This window comes from Biomphalaria glabrata, chromosome 2, assembly GCF_947242115.1.
Source record: "Biomphalaria glabrata chromosome 2, xgBioGlab47.1, whole genome shotgun sequence".
NCBI classification, from domain to species: Eukaryota; Metazoa; Mollusca; class Gastropoda; family Planorbidae; genus Biomphalaria; species Biomphalaria glabrata.
Window position 1 is genome coordinate 33,664,286 of NC_074712.1, and position 21,958 is coordinate 33,686,243.

The window sequence follows — 21,958 nt, forward strand, 5'->3', positions numbered from 1 at the left end:
ATCAACTCTTGCACTGGCCTCTCCGTCTCGTTCCGGGCTTTCACTGGGTTCAAAATTTCAGGACTGACTTCACACACTAGGCTCGTTGTGTCGGACTCGATCGCAGACCAATATCAAGACGCCAGTCGTCTCAACTGTACTTGACAGTACTCCGCACTGAACCGTCGTAATGCACCGTACAAAACCACACAGCTGAACTGTGCTGTAGTCGACCGGACTGTAGTGAACCGGGCTCTGAACCGTCTTGACTGCGTCACCTCCGCTCTTATATAGGGTCCCTACTGGCCTTCTCGAACCGGACAGAACGCCGCTCGACGTTTCTAGGTGGTCAGATGACTACAACTCTCGTGACGCTCCTGAGCTCTGCTCACGACGGCGATCCTTCCCGAACTGTCCTGTTGACACTCGACTCGGCTGACCGTCGTAGCTCGTCACGGTTGACCGCTCGTCTAGCGCTGGCCTGGGGCGATTTGCGTCGGCTGACTACACACACACCACTACCCCTCTCTGTGCCACCACCAAGTTTATAACAATACGTTTCTCAATCAAGTGTGTAGCCCACTCATGTAGACGATAACCGATACGTGTTTTAAACTGAACGTAGGACTAGTTAGACAAAAGTTGGAAGCGAAGTTGCAGTTTAACTTAACCAGCTCAGTCATGGAAGTGATTCAACTTCAGTCTATCTCAATTGAAACAAAGACTACAGCATTAACAAAAAATGTTGCAAAGTTGCAACAGTTATCTACAAGACACTTTGGCAGCCGTTCAGGCAATGATGCCTAAAAAATTGTTAAGGTCAACTAGAATTCCAATTCATGTACGGTATATCCTTCACATCCTGTAATTGGATCATTTATTAACAAATACATGCTAGTACCAGCTAAATTTTGGCTGACTAAAGAAGCAACCAAATACATGAGACATTCAACAAAAAAAATAATCTTGAACTACTTGTCCTGTATCTTATCAAAAGACGTGTCTTGGTGTTTAAAGCATAGCTAGATATGTGTTAACTTTAGTGCAGTCTTGGCAGCTTTCTGTCTATATATCAAAGAATATGAAAAAAAAAAAAAAGATGCCAACACAAACACGTAGCATTAGTCCTCGTCACCTATCCCTTAATCCAGGGGTGGGCAACCTTTTTGTATCGAGGGCCGCATTAACAAAATTTTGGGAATGGGGGGCCGCATATATATATATATATATATATATATATATATATATATATATATATGTGTGTGTGTGTGTGTATATACTTACAACTTAGAAAAATACGCTAGTTAACTGTATAATGTCTTTTAATTCATATTTATACTGTATCATACATTCACTTTTCCTTTTTTTCACATTCCAAATTGAGGAATTACTAGAGTTAGCAATTTCTGAAACCCATTTAACAATTTTTCTAAAATTAGCTATTGTCTTTTCATATTACATTTCACCACAAATGTACAGTTGTACTTAATGTGAGGAATTGAACTAGCTTGTTCCTAATGTTCCTGAATTGTGGAGCTAGCTTTCTAGTTGTTATACTTGTGACTGCTGTCAAATTATAGTCAGTCACCATCGACCTGTGATTACACTTGTTTATTTTCCACAAGAAAAATACTTGTTCACATATGTATGTGTACCAAAATAATGTTAAAACTTGGTTGCAAAGTTTTTTTAAAGTGTGGAAATACAGCTACTGGCACTCATTAAGCTACCGTGGAAGTACTGACTTGAACTTCTCTTACAGGTTATACTTTGCATGGTGTTATGTTCTCTGGAGCTGAATCAGCTTCTCCACTAAATGGTGAGCTGATGGTATTGAAAACTGGTTCTTGACGTCTTAAACTTTGCCTTCATACATTTCATAATTAAGGAATCCAAATAAGTCTGGTAATATTAACCATTTCACTAGAAATATTTTCACCTTTCAACTAAGGAAAATGACAAAACCTATTTTCCCCTGCTGGCCTGGAGAAATTGAAAAGCCTTGTTTTAAAAATTAAAATGCATTTCATAAGCAAGCAGCCCATTGCAATAGCTACCATGAAAAACATAAAATATCTTCCACTCTTCATTAGAAATATTAGTTTCAAAGTCACAGTCAATATCCTTCTAAGAATATGGACATTTCTGCTTTGAGAATTTATATTCTTCTCATTACCTTGCCCATGCTAAGCCAGCGGATGCATCGGAATATTTAGTTTATATATCTACAAGTACTTTTCTATACTGCCTGTGGTTATGACCGTAAGTTTCATGTTTTTATTAATGTATTTTTACTTTGGCATAATATGATGAGAATTCATGCAGCTTTGTGCAAACTTTTCTGTTTAGAGTTTATGGTTGGGATATTCTTTAAAAAAAAAGTTTTTTCTCAGTCAAAGATCGAGCTCCATCAGTTGTTACACTTGCCGTCTTGTTCCAATCATACCCAACATTCAACACAGTTCTTCAAAGCATTGAAGAAATACTGGCCTGAGATTGTGTCTTTGACTTTATATAATGAGAGAATTTCGATAATTTGTAGGGGAAATTAGAATTCTTTTTAATAGATTAGCATTTTTATATGTATATACTGTGGGTACACATGATTTCTGTAGGTATTCGCGGGCCGCATGTGGCCCGCGGGCCGTAATTTGCCCACCCCTGCCTTAATCTATTTGACGGTTGGGGCACCACACAAGATTTATTGACCATCTTTGTTCTTTTTCTCTGCCTATTGCCTTTAATAGAATCTTTTTTGAAAGGACACACACGTCTATTCTTAAATGTTGTTTTCCTATCGCTTTCTCTGCCTTTTCTTCTTTTTCCTGGTACTGGTCCTTGAAGAATGGTTTTTTTTTTTTTTTTGGTCTTCATCAATAACTAAGAAGAAGAATCCTAACATTTAGACATTTCTAAGGAGGTGTCCAACATGTCAAACGTCACATATAAACAATTTATTGCAGAAGACAAGTGTTTAAATGTGGACAAAAAAAAATAATTAAAGCTGAATGAAGATACATTTTATTGTAGGAATTTACTGACAGAGCATTTCCTTAAGGGACTGTTTAAGATTTTACACAAGCAAAATATAGAAATACTTTAAAAAAACAACAAAATTTATATTGAGTGAAGGAAGAGCATAGTTCAATCATTGAAATCTCCCAGTACCTTAGTAGCCTACTTTTTCTATATAAAACATTTTTTTTTTACATAAAAATGTATTAACTAATTGTTTTTTTTCCCTGATTCATGTGTTGTCATCAACAATGAGAATATGAGCCAAATTTGAATTGGAACCAGCATTGGAAGTGGAAGGACAAACGTTGAACAAATTTCACCAAGACAGAATAAGTAATATTAAAAAAAAAAAAGTAAAGTTCCCCTTTCAGACCTTGTGGTCTATAGTGCAGATGATGTAAAGGTCATCTGATTCTGTGGCCAACGGTTGATGAGGGTGTCATGTGGCCAGCACAACGACCAACTGCTTTGTAAAACTTTTGTTGCTTATGTCAACACTTAAAAACAAACTCATCTGTTTATATCTTTTGCAAGACTTGTGACCTGCTGGATGAAGAGGCAGTGTCACAAATATCAAACCTCATTAAAACAAAAGAAAAAAAAAAGGTCTTCAAAATGAGGGTGTCAGTGTTTCTCAACAGAAATTTTTATTATGACCTTAATAAAAAAAAGAAAAGGTTCCTAAAATGCTAAAAAGTACAGTAATTAAAGCATTTGATATTTCAGAAGTTTTGAAATAAAACTCAAGGTAAAGTTACACATTTTGAATATTTTTAGCAAAATTAATAAATGTAAATTTTTTTCACAATGAAGATTTATATTTGTGCAAATGCTGAGATTTGTGTTTTATAAATCTACATTAAAATACATATTTTCAAATTGCTACGATCATGTTTAGTCTATATCAGTGATGCCCAAAATATGCCCCCTGGCCCGCAACATGGTTTCATCCGGCCCACTAAAACGGTACAAAGTGTAGAAAATCCCCCCCTTTTTAGTGTACTTTCGAAAAAAAAAAAAAAAAAAGTGAAAATGTTAGGGTCCTGGCGTAGAAAAAAAAATAAGGAGGAAAAATTCCATTAGCTCACACAAGTTTCAAATAGAATTGTTTCAGGTCAATTTCATTTAGTTTTTTTTTTACATTTTTTCCATGTGGCCCACGTGTCGGAAATAAAAATGGCCTGCAGGCAAAATTAGGTTGGTCTATATGAACTCAATCCAATCCAAGTATTGAGTATTTTACCTAAATCTTAAAGCATAAGCTGTTAGGGACTACTTTTAATGAGTCATGATTGTTGAGACAAAGTACATTACATCATGTTTGAGAGAACAATTGAAGAAATTTATTACAAAATATACAATCCTTATGTACATGTATTTGTTTGTACACAACAATCTAATCAGAAATGGCAACTATTAAAAACATGTTTCTTATAAATATCTGTCTCTCACAATCATCAGATTCACAGCATATTGCAAACATCTTTCTGGCTAACACATTCACTGAGGCTGGCACCATTCCATACTATCACGTTACGGTCTGAGCATTGAGTGACAGCAATATTTCAATAGCTCATCTCCAGTGGTTGTCTATACACTCACATATCAAGCAGCTGAAAATACAATGAAAGATTGATTTCTTAAGCGCTGGTTGTGAGTGTGTATGTGTTTCACGTGTGTATGTTGTTCGTATTTGCATCTATATTGTTATTGTACAGTAGTTATGCTAAGGCTGTCAATTGTAGTCAAACTGAATTTCCATTTGATTGGATCAATAAAAATTATCTTATCAGGATTTTAATATTAAACAAATTTAATTAGTGGTTTTCAAAATTTAATGTACTGGTAATTAAATAAAAAAAAAAATACATTATGATAATCTAGAAAATGTGGAAGAAGTTAAACAACAACATCCACACCAAAGAAATATAAAGTCCTTAAATTAAAAAAAAATGTAAACCAAAAAACAATGAAATAAATATTTTCTGTTTCCTTAACTTTCAAAATTCTTCAATAAATGGTGCAAGATAATCCATGACTTGGTAGGAAATGAGGGACTAAGTAGCCAATAGAAATACTGCACTCCTTAATCTTTATTTTCGCAAACCACTGCAAGTTTGTGTTCAAGCTTAAAAGTTGCACAAGTGAAGTCTAAGAATGATTACGTTCTCACACTACACTGTCTCCAAAGTTTTATTGAAAAGTATGAAAAGGGAGAGAAGAGACTATTCTGAATCAGTTGCTCATTGAGCTTTTAGTTGAATGCTTTCAGTCTGAATTTTATTATTGATTTATTTTGCACCTTTATATCTAAAGTATTATGTGTCCAAATTTATTCTATGATTCAAATTTGTAATATTAAGCTATTCAATAATGCTGGATTTTTATTTATTGAATTCAATTCATGGATTCCATGTTTTGCCACTAAATTTATATCTAGGATTATTACATTTATAACCAAACACCACAGTTGACAAATCATGTATGTATTTGTATGTTAATGTCACATGGTAAAAAATAAACTTCTGTTCCATTAAAAGTTGCAACCAATAAATTAGAACTCACCAACTGAGCCAGTATCTTTTCAAAGTGTTCTATTGTAACACGAGTGTCCCCTTCATTCTAAATGTAATGAAACCAATGAAGAGAATTACAGAAGAAAGAGTACCAATATAATAAGTGCTTTTGGTTTCATATATAAATATTTATTATATCACTGACATTTTAAGACAAGGGTAATAATTGTAATTTATCAAATTAGGTTAATTGTATGTTTTGGTACCCGGTATAAACAAAAAAGTATATATTTATAAGATATGTGTGTGTCTTAGTTTGGACTAAAAATTCCTAGTGTTGAATTTGTAAAAAATTCAGTTACATCATACATTTGAACACTGTTATGTACTTGTATATCAAATAAATTGTTCAATGAAAGTAGGAAAAACAATACTTGAGGTAAGGTTGTTTTTTGAAGCCTCAAATGTTTAAAAAGTGATTCTCTTGTTTTAGATAATGTTTTGTAAGCTTTCAAATCTTCACTATTGAAAAGTACATGTAACATATAACTAGTTCTTGGTTTATCCAATATCAATATTTTGATTAGATACCTACAAAGAGTTTATATCAACTACAAAAATTAATTGATTTTTCACTAGCAGGTATAGCTTATAGTTACACTCGAGTCAATAGATAAACTATGTTAGACATTTGATATGTGAGACCTACACTGTTATTTTATGAGATTCTCTTGATCAATACCCTCAACAGAATACAAAACTTTCAATGAAAAGATTACCCAACAAGAGAAAGAACAAAGGTCTAGGTCAATACTAGATGTTTAATTTTGTCTCTTGGCTTTAAGGAATAGTTGGATACACCAAGAAACACTGTTCATGTGTTTTGTGCTTCAGTTGAACCTTAACCTTTCAATACACTGAACTGTTATTAGAATTCAACAGAAAATTATGGAGCTGAAAGCTGTTACATCAGCTGTAAGAGTTAATATTTCTATTTCCAATATTCTGATTGAATTACGGGTCAGCGCAGTGAATAGTGACTAGCATTGTGTAATCAGTAGAGAAAGACACAAATGTAGGTAACAGTCAACAAAATTGTAAAATAAGTAACTATTATATTTATATTTTCTTACTTTAGCTTGATCAGCTGCTCTAGATAAAGCTTCTGAAAATAAAAATTCTTTGCATAAGTTTAAAAAAAAAAAAAAGTGAAGTCAACCCCCTCTCGTTACCTTGGGCTCTATTGGGGCAGATAATGTGAGGCTCATCTGTTTCTATGGGTGTCAAGTGGCCAGCAAAATGACCAACCACCTTAACGTCTCCAAGATATGTCAGGTACCTATCAGACTATGGTGGACTTGGACAAGTCTGCTTTTTTTGGGATGTGGACTTCTGTGTCAGGTATATTGTCTTATGTAATTGTTGGTATCTTGCAAGAATACCTCTGTTTAACTGTGTTAATATAAAATAAGGGCAAATACATTTTTACATAAGGACAAAATTTCCCTTTCTGTTGCTTTCAAATTGGTAGACAGAACACATTGAGTCAAGTGAAAATATTTCAGGATGTAGACAAATAATAACTCCAACGTACCCCAACCCACACCTTAAATAAAAAAAAAATATGGATCTCATCTCAGCAGCAAGCAACAATCACAATATGTTAGCATATTAGTCAATTTAAAAATAATATATATTAGCTTATTAGTCAATTTAAAAACAATGAAAAGTACCTTTTACAAATACTCGAAACAATTCTGTCACAAGAATCAATGCATTTCCCTTTACTGTTATGAAAAGAGGAGATGTATATAAAATTATATATGTGCTGAAAAATCAACAAACTTTAATTTACTTAGTGCTCAAGTATCTGATATTTTTTATTTTGAAATAGAAATCACATAATTAGGTATTATTAGTATGATTAATGTTAAGATTTGAAAATGTGTCATTATACTGAAATAAATTCTGTTATTAGTTAATGGATAAAAAAATATTTTACAAATTTATAAATTTTAAAGTGACAAGGAGTTCTGTAACAATGATGATAATGAGTTTTTAGGAACATCCAATCACAATCATGGGCTTCATCACAAACTAACATGTCATTATCTGTTTGATTAAGTCGTCAACCCCTCCTTGTCAACAACATTCCTTTTTTTTCCCTTCTCTGGCAGGAGGATCACCGTAATATGGGATGAACTGACGCTTGAGTGTGCCATGTACAAATGGTCATGGCATAAGCAATCTAGTTCCTAAAATCCTGGATTTGTTTTTACTAGTCACGTCATTGTCTCTAAGTCAAAACCTTTTCCTGCCTAATTCCTAATCATTTCGTAACAGATCATTAATAATAGTTATTAGCTAATACATATAAGAGGAATAGATATGGTGAGAAATTTAAAATTAGAAAAGCAATAGAAATAATGCAAAGATTTCTTGTACAGTTTAGCTACTACAGAAATAAATTTAGCATGAAGCATAAAACTTACAAAGGGAACAACTTATGGACTTGCCCTGTTATTTATACCCTGCCTATAATTAATTTCTCTAATAGCTTAGAAGAAAAAAAATTTTGTTTATTTTTTTTTTAGCTTCTTTGGGCTATTTTTAACTTGTCAAAACAAAACAAAAAAAAAAAGTCAACTATGCATACCCATAGTAAATATATGAAATAGACATTTCTCACATAAAAAAGTGACAGACATTCCATAAAACTCAACAAAATCAGGTGTAAGTAATACGTGAAAAGAATAGCATTGAAAAAATATTTTTGTATACACTTTCCTGTGGTTACGCATGCAATATTCTACTTGAACAGTCCATGTATGACTTGAGTCGAAAACCATGTTCACATAATAATAATGCTTTTGTAAGATTAATGTCTACATAGAATGGCTTTATTACATTGAATGACTTAACACAACACACATCTCTCACATTATGTCAGCACAGATGTGAAGACATTCTCACCGATGAGTTACAAATAAACAAACATAATAATGGCAACCGATACAATAAATCACATTTATGCTAATCAATCAAGATTGATTATTAGTGAGCAACTAAGAGGTAAGACAATCCTAAATACAAAAATTCATGCAAATCAGTTTGTAGGTTCTAGCGACTTTGCAATGAGTCAATATACACACTCAGTGTGTATATAATATATACTAGCTGAAACCCGTGGTATATGTTTAATTTCCCTGGGAACACTGTATAACCCCTCCATCAAAAAGGTCTGCATTACAACACAAACACACCCCCAACACAATTTTCTAGCCCTCAAATCCTATGTTTTTTTTTTTCTCTTTCATTTGTTTTCTATCTAAAAATAATTAGTTCTACATATCCATTATTAATGAGACCTATATAGCCAATAAAAAAAAAAAAAAAAACAGTATTCAGTCTCCCAGTTATTTATTGATAGCACTACTTTTCATCTGATTCTTTAATTACAGGAGCAAGTCTAAATGATGTAAATGTGTTGAGTTACAATACATTAATACATATATTCAACTAAGGGAAACAATCAAGTAAATTAGTTCTAAGAATACCTAAAGGGTTTTCTTCCCTAACTTTAATGGTTGCATAAGAGAAAAGAAATTTCTTTTAAATAGAATATATCTAAGCCAACTGAACAAATTCATATGTTTTTGTTTTTAGGTGTCAATGTCAAATGGAACTCCACTCATTTTACTGGAACAATATTAGAAAGCAAAACAGAGTCTCAATTACTTTCTAAAATATAATTTAGCCTAGCTGAAAGTGAACAACCAATTGTATGCTCCTAAAACTATTTGACTGTAAAATGCATGCTGCTGTTTATGTACCTTAACACAAGGAGCTATACAAATTTATATCATAATAATCATATTTCATAAAGTTTTTTTTTTACCTGAAACTTTTTTGTCCTTGAAGTATTGCTCTAAAACAGCACCAACAGTGTTCTAAAAACAAGAATTTAAAATGTTCATGTTTTCACAAAACAATAAAATGGAATAACAAAAATACAAAAGTCAGTGGCTTTGAGTATTCATTTCTTACTTTCAAGCAGACAGGTCAGCTCTCTTCTAGTGCAATTTTTGTTCTTTATCGTTGCTTAATATACAAAGGGATTATCTGCTCTATCTTTCCTTAATTGGTGTGGAGGAAAGGCATAAGCTTAGGGCGTGGTTGGCAATTAGTTAATTAATTTTCTATGTGTCATCTTACAAAGTCTTCTGCAGTTTATTGGATTGGTAAAGAGAAAGGATAATACAAATTATATAATCTCTAAGTGACCCCTCCCCACACACACACTTTCAGGCCAGATTTACTTAGAGACAACATATAGAGCTTAGGGTCCCCAATAAATATTAGCACTGAGATATACTATCTTGGGCCCCATATCTCAAATAAAATAGGGCCTTTTCAAATCTTAATATATGGCACTGCACACCATGGTCTCTGTGTAATTAATCTGGATTTAGATCTATGTGATAAGTGAAATCTATCTAAAACTATATAATCTAGATGACAGATGTATATAGATCAAGTAGATATACTTGTAGGCCAGTGACCTATGAATACAAGAGTACATCTAGATCTACTCATCATTAGAGTATTCACAAAATCAGTCTTTAAGATTTCTAAATGGCCATAGAAGAATATAATAAAAATAGAATGGAATAGATCTCTACCAATCTAGATTCACTAAGATTATATAAAGTATATGATAGAGTAATTGATCACCTGAAGATATATAATTATATAAAACAAGTGGCCACATCTCCCCATTTCTATCCATTATTTTTTGGATGTCTAGAGTGCTAATACTGTATAGGTAACACGAAGACGCCATTTGTATACATATCAGACAAAATTTGGTTTCATTGTTTTTCTTTTACAATAAAGATCAATTGTGAGTCAAAATTGATATATGTATGGAAATCTCCAATATTCTATCTCTCCAGGAGCAGGGCAGTGTGTCATGGCTCAATGCTACTTGTAAGCCTGATGACAAATGAAACAAATGAGACTGGTATTGCAGGCTTGTAAATAGAAACAGGAAACCTGCGGTGTCCCCCATATCTGAATAAGTCTCTTAACTCTTTCAGTGCGAATTTTTTTGATCGAAAAAATGGATGTCTCATTTAAACCTGTAATTGTAAACATTTGCAATGTCTGTGGATTCAACAAGCTGGAGGCTAAATATTAGAAGTGGACAAGATATCATCTCCTAAAATAATTATCAGAAGACATGTCAATTATTCTCCTGTTCACAGTGTCATTAGATAAGGAAAGTACATTAAATTTAGTCACAAATTCAGTTCCAATCATAACTCAAACAATGTCATTGGACAATGGTAATATATTAATTCCTCAACAATGGTGTGAGGTTTCATAAATATGACGATTCTGACAGACACCAAAATAAGGAGTTTCAAGGGCTGCTATGTTTTGGTATTTGCCACGTGAGTCAAGTCTGTATTTCTTGACTCCACCAGCCTTTAAAAATAAAATAAAAATGAATGTTCTTTCTGCAAAGTTCTGTGGATTGTTCGGTTTCAACCATTTTGCAGATCTCTAAACAAATCATTACAAATTACGCATGCATGGAGATTTCTCAATTTTTCCATGAAGTAAAACCTTGCCTCAAAAAATACCATTTATAGAACAGTTAGGTTTGTATCAAAACGTTAGAAATAACAATAAAAAAATTTGATGATAAATAGACGGAAACCCCGAATTTCTGATAATCTTAGAAGACTTCTTGCTAATGATCATTTGACCCCCAAAGCCGGGATATATTGATCTAGACATGGGCGTAGCCAGGATTCCCCCCCCCCACCCCCCCGCGAAAAAAAAATTATATGTATTTATGTGTGTGTGTGTGTACATAATCTTTATTACATTCTGACCCTTCATTCTTTCGAAAGATGTTTATTGTGCCCTAGAATAGGTTCTTGCATGAGTTAATGGAAAAATTGTAGATTCCCCGCCATTACTAGCAAGAGCTCCCCCAGTGCACTATTTCTGATATTGAAAACCAACAAAATGCATATTCTGAGGTATCTACAGTGCATTTTCCTGCTATTAAAAAGTTCTATTTCAAAAATCTAATGTGCTATTCTTACTGACTTAGACCCTCCCGCGTCGTTCGGCGCATTTGCCATCAAGCTGTTTACATAAAATTGTAAACTCCCCGCCATTACTAGCAAGGGGGTCTGGGGGAGTAGGAGCTCCCCCAGCGCGGGGCGAAGCCCCGCTGCCAAGCACTATTTCTCGTATTGAAAGCCAACTTCTTCTTCATTGTTCTCATTGTTATGTTGGAGTGTTTATATGACTAGACCAATACATGAGATGAACTGCGCAGTGGTTTCCAAATCAGGGAGCTCTCCATATAGTTTTCTTTCTATTGGGGTGATTTGGGGCCAATGTCTTATACGGGCCTCTTGGTAGAGAGAGCAGTTTTGGAGGACGTGGTCGGCATTTTCTGGTGATACTCCACATGGGCAGATTTCACTGGTTCCAATTTTGAGCTTCCGGAACATGTGTTGTCGCATTCTGTTGTGTCCGGTCCTGAGTCGAAAGATTAGACGTTGGTCTTGTCGGGATAGTTTATAGTAAGCATCATCTTTCTTGTGATTTGGATGGGAGCTCGTCCATTTCTCATTTATTTTATCTACAATTAATTTCTTCATTTCTTCTGGATAGAGTGCAGAGTTTACTTGTGAGTTTGTTCTCCCACTCTTGGCGAGTGTGTCAGTCTTCTCATTTCCTGCTAGTTGTATGTGAGCTGGTATCCATTGAATAACAGTTTTTTTGCTGTTGTTGTTGAGCTTTGTAAGTGCTGTTCTGAGGTTTTTAATATAAGGGGAATCAGAGTTTTGCAAGCTTTGGAGGGTTGTTTTTGCGTCTGTTAGAAAGACAATCTGACTGTGAGGGGAACTTGGATGATTTGCTAGCATGGTAGCAGCTAGTGCTAGTGCTTCCCTTTCTGCTCTGTGACTGTCAGAGAGCTCTCCAGTTGCAAAGGATTTTTCTAGTTTTCCTCCATCTGGCCATTCGATAAGTATTCCAGCTCCTCCATTTGTGGTGGCTTTATGGGATGAGCCATCCGTGTAAACTCTGATCCACTGATTGCTAGAGTAATTGGTATGTATAAAACAGTTAACTATTTCCTTGAGCTCTGTTGGTCTGTAATCAGATTTTCTTTTTATGTTTTCAATATGGTCCCTTATAGTAGGAAGAGGGCTTTCATCCCAGGGTGGAGATTCATTATAGTGTATCGAGGATTCCAGAGTAATTTTTTCAAGTTGGTGTTTCTTTTTTAGGTTTAGAGATTCCTGTATGAAATTGGTCCTTTTGAGACGGTTTTTTGTGCCAGTTTTGTGGATTTTTGTTCTGAGTAGGTGCCTCTCCAAGGTTTCCAATTTAGTGAATTGGGAAAGGATTTTTATTTCTCTTCTTTCATCCAGAGAGATCAGGGCAGCGGTTTCCTCTTAGCTCTTATGGGTGTTGTTTTGATTGCTCCTGTCATTATCCTTAGACCAATATTTTGAACCTTGTCTATTTTTCTTAGGTTGGTTTGGGCTGCTGAGCCCCATGCTGTGGCACCATATTCTAGTACAGGTCTTACATAACTGGTATAGGTCTTTTTCAGGATGTTGTGATTAGCTCCCCAATCTGTGCCAGCTAATTTTTTCAAGAGGGATAGTCTCTGGATGCCTTTACTCTGTGTTTTATCTATTTGGTTTTTCCAGGTTAGTCTCGGGTCATAGGTGACTCCAAGATAAGTAGGGCTGTCATTTTTTTCTAAAGCTTCCTTATCTAATGTTAATTTTATTGTTTGTTGTTTTGTTGACAGTGAGAATATGGTATATGTTGTCTTTTTTGTGTTAATGGACATGCCCCAGTCTTTGGACCAATTATTGAGTTTATCAAGAGCATCTTGTAATCGAAATTTCGATGTTCCTACATATTCTTCTGTGCTAATTAAGGCAAGGTCATCTGCATACATGCTGCTCTTAACTTTTTTTGGTAGGTTTTGATTTAGATCGTTTATGAATATTAGGAAAAGTGTTGGGGATAGGACTCCTCCTTGGGGGACGCCATTTTTTATACCCCCCTGTGTGGCTTCTTTGTCCTTGCATGCAAACTAAGGCTTTTCTATTATTTAGGTATTCCTTTATCCAGTTGTACATTCTGTGGGATATGTGATGCTGGATTAGCTTGAGCAAGAGACCTTGTTCCTAGACTTTGTCAAATGCTTTTTCTAAGTCAACCCACACAATTGTTGTTGGTTTCTTTTCTTGAAAGCCGTCTTTTATTTCTTGTGTGATGAAGGCAATTTGATCTTCTGTTGATCTGCCTTTTCTAAAGCCAGCCTGGGCTTCAGTGAGTAGGTTATTTGACTCAAGGATCCATGTCAGCCTTCTATTTATCACTCTTTCCATCAGTTTGCAAGTACAGCTAGTGAGGCTGATGGGATGGTAGCTATCCAGTTTATTTCTTGGCTTGCCGTGCTTTAGTATAGGGATCATAATGGCTTTTTTCCAGATGTTTGGAATTCTGCCAGATTTCCAGCTAGCATTGAATAATTGTAGCAGTTTTCTTTTAGCTTGAGGACCCAAGTGAAGAAGCATGTCATTTGATATTTTGTCTGGGCCCGGGGCTTGTTTTGGTTTGAGGACTTTTAGGGATTCATCTAGTTCCTTCATTTTAAGATTAGTGGTCATTCCCAAGGAGTAAGCTGGATTGTTTTCTTTAATTTTATCTTGGATTTCTGAGTTTACATCTTTATTTCTACTTTCATTAATTTGTATTTGTCCTACGCTTTGGAAAAACTTAATGAATTCATTTGCTGCTTCTTGGCCTAATTCATTTGCTGCTTCTTGGCCTTTCAGGGGTTTGTTGTCCTTTTCTATTACTATAGGAGTTGTTCTGTTTTCTTCCTGGTTGAGACATTTGGCTATACGCCAGAGTTTGTGGCCATCTCTATCTACGTTTAGTTGTTCTGTTTTTTCATGCCAGCTTTTCCTCATGGCGGAAAGGTAATTTTTCCTGAAAACTGCGTTAGCTGCTTTTAGATTTATGTTATTTTCTATACAAGGGTTATTTTCTACTGTGTTTCTGGCTTCAATAGTGGCATTGTGGAGTTGTTGAAGGTGATCAGACCAGTTGGGGATATAATCTTTTCTTGCTCCTCCAGGAATTGATTCCTTAGCTGCTAGGAGGATTGCTTTGGAGAAAGCTGAGAATGACTTATTAACCTGATTTGATTTGCAGTTTATTGAAGTTGTGTATAGGTCTGTGAGCTTTAAGAATAGGTGCCAGTTGGCTTTTTTGTAGTTCCATCTGGGGATGGTGGAGTTTTCTGATATTTTGAAGGTGGTATCGATACTGATCAATATGGGTCTGTGGTCACTGGTGGCTAGCTGGACTGCAACTTCTCTGGTGCACTTTTTGGATAAGTTGTCTGTTGCAAAGGCTAGATCTGGAGTGGTTGATGTTAGCCAGGCTCTTGAAAAAAAGGTTGGTTTGTCCTCAGGTTTATTTAGCAAGATAAGTCTGTTCTCTGCTTGCCATTCTTCAATTTCTTCTCCCCTGGCATTTAGGTCTGGGTATCCCCAGCTCTGAGAGTGACTATTTATATCTCCTAAGATTAGACAGTCTTCTTGGTCAGGTATTTGTATGTGGTCAATCTCTATTTCCTTGTCTGGTGGGAAGTAGCAGTTAAATAGATTAATATTTCCATCTGGGAGAATTAGCTTAGTTCCCATTATTTCTGATTCTGAGGAGTTGGGCATAGTTATGTCTGTGGTAGGGATGTCATTTTTAATGAGGGTGAGGATTCCTCCTTTCGGTCTGATTTCTCTATCTTGTCTGATGCAGGTGTAGCCTCTAATGGAGAAACGAAGATTACTGTTCAAATGAGTTTCTTGGATGCAAGCTACATCAATTTCTTTCTCATGCAGAAATATTTTTAGAGCTTCTTTTTTCTTTTGGATGCCCTCTGCGTTCCATTGTAAGATTTTTAGACTTTTGGTCTTGGAGTGTTGGCCAGTAGTATTTACTTTCTTGTCCCTGCTCCGGGCTCCACAGGCAGAGATAGAAGAACCACCAGCTCGCTTGTGTGGGCTCCTTCGAGGCGGAGAGCCCGGCCCCCTACCTGCGCGGCGGGATTCCACAGGCAGGACGCCACATCTATTAGAATCGTTACTGAACTCCAACATAGATGAGGTTGCGTGTCAATGTGTTATGCGCCAGGAGGCCCATTGACTCCGACTTCAGCCTGCTTTTCTTTCTGGGTGTGCTCCCATAGCCTTTGATCATCCAAGATCATATGCAAGGCAGCAGGTGTTTATTTTCGGAGTTTTCTCTCCTAGATGAACTGCTATCCCTAGCTAACGGGTTTCATCTACCCGGGTTTAGAGTTAGAGCGCCCTATACTCGCTTTTTGCAATCATTTCCCTGGATTTCTGAGATGTTTTTAGTAAATATTCTAACCACTGGAATACTTCACCTCATCTTCCATGACAGCAAACCAGATGGTCCGCAGCTGTTTATTTGCTATTCACAGCTAACCCTTAAATCTAAGGGTCTTTCCCCTATCTGCCACCTGGGGACGCGCTTGGTAGAAGGTGGTAGCTCCCCAAAGTGAAAGCCAACAAAATGCATATTTTGAGGTATCTACACTGCATTTTCCTGCTATTAAAAAGTTTCAAAAACCTAATGTGCTATTCCTACTGACTTAGACCCTCCCGCGCCGTTTGGAGCATTTGACGTCAAGCTGTTTCCATAAAAATCTGTCACTAGTAATGTCTGAAGCCTCTTCCCACCTGCCATGAGGACCTCCATGAATGAGTGGCGTCAAGTTGTACTAGGATATCATTGCAACTCTTATGCGTAATTCATTTTGTCGGAGAACATGTCCTGCAAACCTCATGCGTCGCTCTCTCACAATCTTACTAAGGGGTTAACTCCCAGTTCGGCATAGGATTTCCTTGATTTAGACCTGATCTCTATAACTGACTCCTTAAATCTGTCTTAGCCATCTTTGTTCAGCTACATTTAGTGTTTTTCAATTTCGGCAGATGACTATTCACTGCAGTTTATTAATGGAGCCCTGCCACTGGTAAAAATGTGTAACCTCTCTTAATACGCTCTGGGAATTAAGTGACTGTAGTTTGCTTTAGATTTTATATCGAAAAGAGAAGTGTTATCGTTAAAATCATCTGTTGGGGGTTTTCCACCTCAAAATGTTCTGTAGGGGGATCTTAAACTCAAAACAATCTGGAGGGGTTTTAAACTTTAAAAAAAAGCCATCTGTAGACGAAGGGTTTAAACTCAAAACCCCCGATTGGATTGGCTACGCTTAAATAATTTTAGTGTAATTTGCTTTTTTTTGCTATGAATGGGGGTTTAAACTCAAAACTCCTTTTGGCAACGCTCATAGCATTTTGAGTGCGTAATTTGCTTTTTTTTTTACACTGAAGATGTATTTTTTATCCTCAAACCCCACTGGTGGGGGGTTTAAACTCAAAACCTCTTTGGCTACACTCATAGATTTTAGAGTGAGTAATTTGCTTTTATTTATATTGAAGAGGTACTTTTTAGTTTCAAACTCCACAGGAGGGGAGTTTAAACTCAAAACCCCTTTGACTACACTCATAACATTTTGAGTGTATAATTTGCTTTGTTTTTATTATTAAAGAGGTATTTTTTACCTTCCAACCCCGCTGAAGTGGGGTTTAAACTCAAAACTGAGTCAAAACCCATTTAGCTACGCTCATAACATTTTGAGTGCGTAATTAGCTTTTTTTTTATGTTGAAGAGGGGGTTTATCGTAAATTTTAGAAGGGGTTTTTAAATCAAAATCTTCCTTAACTGTGCTCTTGGAATTAGGGGATTTTCATTTGCATTTTTTTTTGTTTTTTTTTATAGAAGAGGGGGAGTTAACTGCAAAAACCCCAGGTAGGGGGTTTAAAACTCAAAACCCCTTTGGTTGAGCTGGGGCAAGGGATGGTTTAGTATTAAAATCTCACCTAAAATAAACAAAATCAAAGCAAAAAATCAGTCACTAAATTTCATTTCGGGGGCGGGGGGGGGGGGGGGGGGGGGTGTTTGAACTCCAACCCCCCCCCCCCCCCCTGGCTACGCCCATGGATCTAGATCTAGCTAGTCTAGGAGAGATATTTTTGTTTTTTTAGTCTACTCTTAAGCAGTATCTAGACTATTTACTATAGTTATAGTTATAGACTATAGTGTCACTATCTATAGTCTATAGACTCTACTCTCTAGATCTAGATTTAGTCAGTCTAGTCTAGTGTAGGCCTATTTATATTTACCCTAGTCGGCCTAGTAGTGATAGATCTATCTAGAATCTAGACTGTAGACTAGAATCTAGAACTAAGACTAAGGCTCACTAAGGGTCTAACTCAGAGTCTAAGTCTAGTGACTAGTCTCTAGATAATCTAATCTAGGTATATGTCTAGAGTACATATCTACTCTATCCACTATCCCTCTAAGTTTCTAACTAAAGTTAGACTACAATAGACTTAATAGTAATAGATCTAGATTTACTATCATTTACTACTATTAACTATTATTACTAATCTAGATCTACTTAAGTCGTTAAGTCTACGATAAGATCAGGTTTCGGCTGTCGGCCTCCATGATAGCCGCCATGATTGAATGATGATAGTAACAGCTCCTAGGCAGCCAACTGTTGTCAGATTAATTTTGTTGGTCAAAATAAATAAAATGAGTTCCTGCCAACTGTTACATTTAATAAACAAAATCTTAATAATCTATTTGTTTTATTTTCTCTCTCTTGCAATCCCCTATAAGCTGTCGATATTTATATAGGTCTGTGAGTCTACTCTACAGCACTATTAATTCTATATTCTGTTTTATGTTTTATTTTCTCTCTCTTTGAATATATGGTTTCAGCTGTTGATATAAAAAAATCAACTAGTCTAGGTTATCTCCCCCTAAAAATATTTTTTTAGCATTGATTCAGCGCTTAGACACCGCAAGAAATCTGGCCAGTGGTTGCCAAGTGATGTAAATACGACAGCTAAAAGCGGAAATTACCTAGTCTACTATGACTATGATAAAAAATTATCTAGATTCTAGTACTAGGCTAATACTGATACTGATAGTGCTACTACTAGATCTACTACTACTACTAGATAGTAAGATTAAGATAGATAGATCTACTCTTAACTCTAGCGAGTCTACTTTTAACTTTATTTAAGTTTAAGTCTAAGTCTGATGATACTCAGATCTAATCAGTACTTATCATGACTTATGACTAATGACTAAGTTAAGTAGATCTCATCATCTAGTAAATCTATACAAACAAATTATTCAAGGAAGTAGATCTAGACTGTAATTATTTTCGGGCTGTAGTCTAATTTAAACAAGTTGAAGTTGTAGAGAAGTTAAACCTAGAATCTAGAGTGACTAGAGTTAAATCTAGTAGATTCTATCCACCTTTTTAAATGTCGCTCCCTTCGCCGACATTGTAACTTTGTGATTACTTTCTTCTTATTTTGGACAGGAAGCCAGTATTTTGAAATAAATAATGCCAAATACAGATGCGAGGTCTATGAACCGTCTATGTCTATAGACACTATAGTACAATAATCTACATATTAATCTAGCTAGATCTAAATAGAACATACACAATTTTAATGAATAATTAGACATGTATTGCTAACATGAAACTGATGAGTAAATTTTCGACATTGGCAGAGTGGTATGATGTATGATCAAAGGCGTAGTGAGGGGAGGGGACATGATGCCACCCTCAGGGGTGCAATGTAATGCGCAGAGTAGCGCCAAACGATTTGTAAAAAAATCACCGCTATTAAATACTTTATTGTTTCACCACTATTAAATAGTTTGAAGACCAACTGAAGAGGTTTTGGGGTCAGACGCGGAAACCGGTGTAATACTTTTTTTTAGTTTCATAATGCTTAAAGAAACATATATACGAAATATTAGACATATATTCTTTGTAATTATTTAGATATAAGCAATTTAATGTGCGTTTTAGGGACTATTAAATTTCACAATCTCGAAGCCATTCGAGATCAGTATTTCCCAGACAACCAAGGTCGATGACGTAGTTTAAGGGAAATTAGGTCAAATTTTTCAGTTTATGGCTTAGCGTATTTCCCTATTCCTTTTTACAGGAATTCCAGTTTCTGAAAACAAAGGCGACTGAAACACACAAATTTATATAAAGTGGATGCTAGAATTGGGGAAATTAGGTCAAATCACGCAATTTATGGCTTTGCATGTTAGATATACTGTTTGTCGGCTTATATCTTGATCTAGTCAAGCGAACAGCGTTTCAGCCCACGCAGTACCGCGCGCCTCAATTCGTTTTAGTCAAGTTACGCAATTTATGGCTTATGTTACTGCTTCAGGCGTATTCTAGTTCTACATCTACTGCTTTTGATCAAGAGCTAGATCTTCTTTTCTCAGATCATTAATGATGTATGAAGTAAAACTAAATTTAATTAGATGAAGTCTAGATCTAGTAATAGTAGTAGGCCTATTGGATATTTAGAGATTAGACTTGATTAGACCTATCTATATAGATCTATCTAGACTGATCCGATCGAGGTGCTGGGCCTAGATCTAGAAAAACAAAGTTTAAAATTATATACTCTATCTATACACTTAATAGTGATTATTAACCTATATAGTCGTCCCTAAATAGGCCAAATATGGGGAAAAAACAACATTAATTACAATGTTGAGCTCATTCAATGTAGTTATTGTAGTAAACGATTATATTTAGTTTGAATCTAGAGTCACAACCTCGTACAACACTAGCAAATAGCTTTAACCTTAACCTAGACTTAAAGGTAGTCTGATATAGATCTACTAGATCTAAATTTCTAAAAACAGACAAAAATTAGACCTAGATCTACCAATTCTATATTATTATTAATATAAGAAATATGGATTTTGTTACACTCTTACTTAAATAGTTCTATAAATCTATATGTAAAAATTGAATTTTTATTCATCTCACGAATAGAATCATTAAATAGTTAAGTTAGCAAGTTAATCTGTAACTGTAACAAAGTTTTAAATTGTGTTTAGTCTATAAATAGAAGAGATTATCCTACTGGAAAAGGAGTTGTTTTTTTTTCTTTTCTCTGGGAAGTGGAAAATAAATTGTAGCATCAATATAATATTCAGTAATGCATATAGGCTACTGTTGATGTAGTTATGCAACTCATTTTATTAAATTTTAGCAGCCCAATTATTGCCAGTTAATCACTGAATATATATATTATATATATTTTTTATTAAAAAATGCAGAGCTATTCATAATTTAAAGTGTTAAATAAATAAGGCTGGCAGTCGAGTCGAAAGATTAATGAGGAATGCAGTATTTTCCATGGCTACGCAGCCCTAACTGGTGGTCAATTTAAATGTTCTTTACGACGTCTACGTCTTCCCTCGGCAGTGGATTTTCTTTTGGCCTCTAATATCTATTCCACCTTGCAATTTCTAATAAATAGCATCATTCGAAGAATGAGATCCAACTCTTATTTTTTTTAAATGTAACCCCTTTACAGATCAAGTCATCATTGCAATGGACATTCAAAACTGCAATAACATAGAAATGATCAAAATTTCAATACGTTTCGAAACACAGAAAGTTGTGTGGTTTGCGCTCCGAACTGTCTTCTCTGTGGTCTCAGGTTAAACATTGACCACTGCCATTAACTAACATCCTGCTGGAGTTTTGGGCTATGACATAATAATATTAAATCCTGATTCGAAGCTTTGTCTAAACCTAGCAAGTGAAATGGAACATACTAAAATAATGTTGTGTGTATAATGAAGAACTCTATTAAAATGTGATTTTGTATTTACATTTATTGGTATTTATTATATAAAATAAAATTGTAGAATGTTTCTGTAATTTGTTTCACAATAGAAACAGGGAATATTAACTCTTCTTGTATTTCCAAAATGATGAAAGATCCATCTAGTAAACTTGTCTGTATGCCACATGTCATATGTTGTCTGTAAAATAGATTTTTAAAAATTTATTTATTAACATTTATACTTAATTATGTATACATATATATAGAACTAGTGGTTATATATATATATATATATTATATGTTACACTGATTATCTGATCTAACATTAACATCTAACTCTTATTGTTCTTAATAATAATAAATTACTCTACTCTAGGTCTAGGCAATATAATATTTTAAGACCAGGGCCGGTCTTTAGCCACTGCAACCTATGCGGTTGCAGTGGACCCTGCACTTTCATAGGCCCCACGCTAATTCTAGGTGTAATTGTTAAATTGCAATATATATATATATATATATATATATATATATAATATATATATATATATATATATATATATATATATATATATATATATATATACCGGTATATATAAA

The 21,958-nt window shown here is 35.0% G+C and overlaps 1 protein-coding gene across 2 annotated transcripts; it reads right to left on the minus strand.

Moving 5' to 3' along the window:
- Positions 1-3,621: 3,621 nt before the first annotated feature.
- On the minus strand, positions 3,622-19,148 carry LOC106055733 (centromere protein X-like). Of its 2 annotated transcripts, none has more exons than XM_013212141.2 (6): positions 18,999-19,148; positions 9,412-9,463; positions 7,247-7,300; positions 6,647-6,678; positions 5,563-5,619; positions 3,622-4,610 (listed from the first exon to the last, which is right to left on the minus strand). In XM_013212141.2, exons 1-6 carry the CDS (start codon positions 19,026-19,028, stop codon positions 4,596-4,598), a joined length of 240 nt encoding a protein of 79 aa, XP_013067595.1. In that variant the 5' UTR covers positions 19,029-19,148; the 3' UTR covers positions 3,622-4,595. The 2 variants fall into 2 exon arrangements, with proteins under 2 accessions (XP_013067595.1, XP_055876146.1); XM_056020171.1 differs by lacking the exon at positions 18,999-19,148 and adding an exon at positions 10,248-10,449.
- Positions 19,149-21,958: the final 2,810 nt, after the last annotated feature.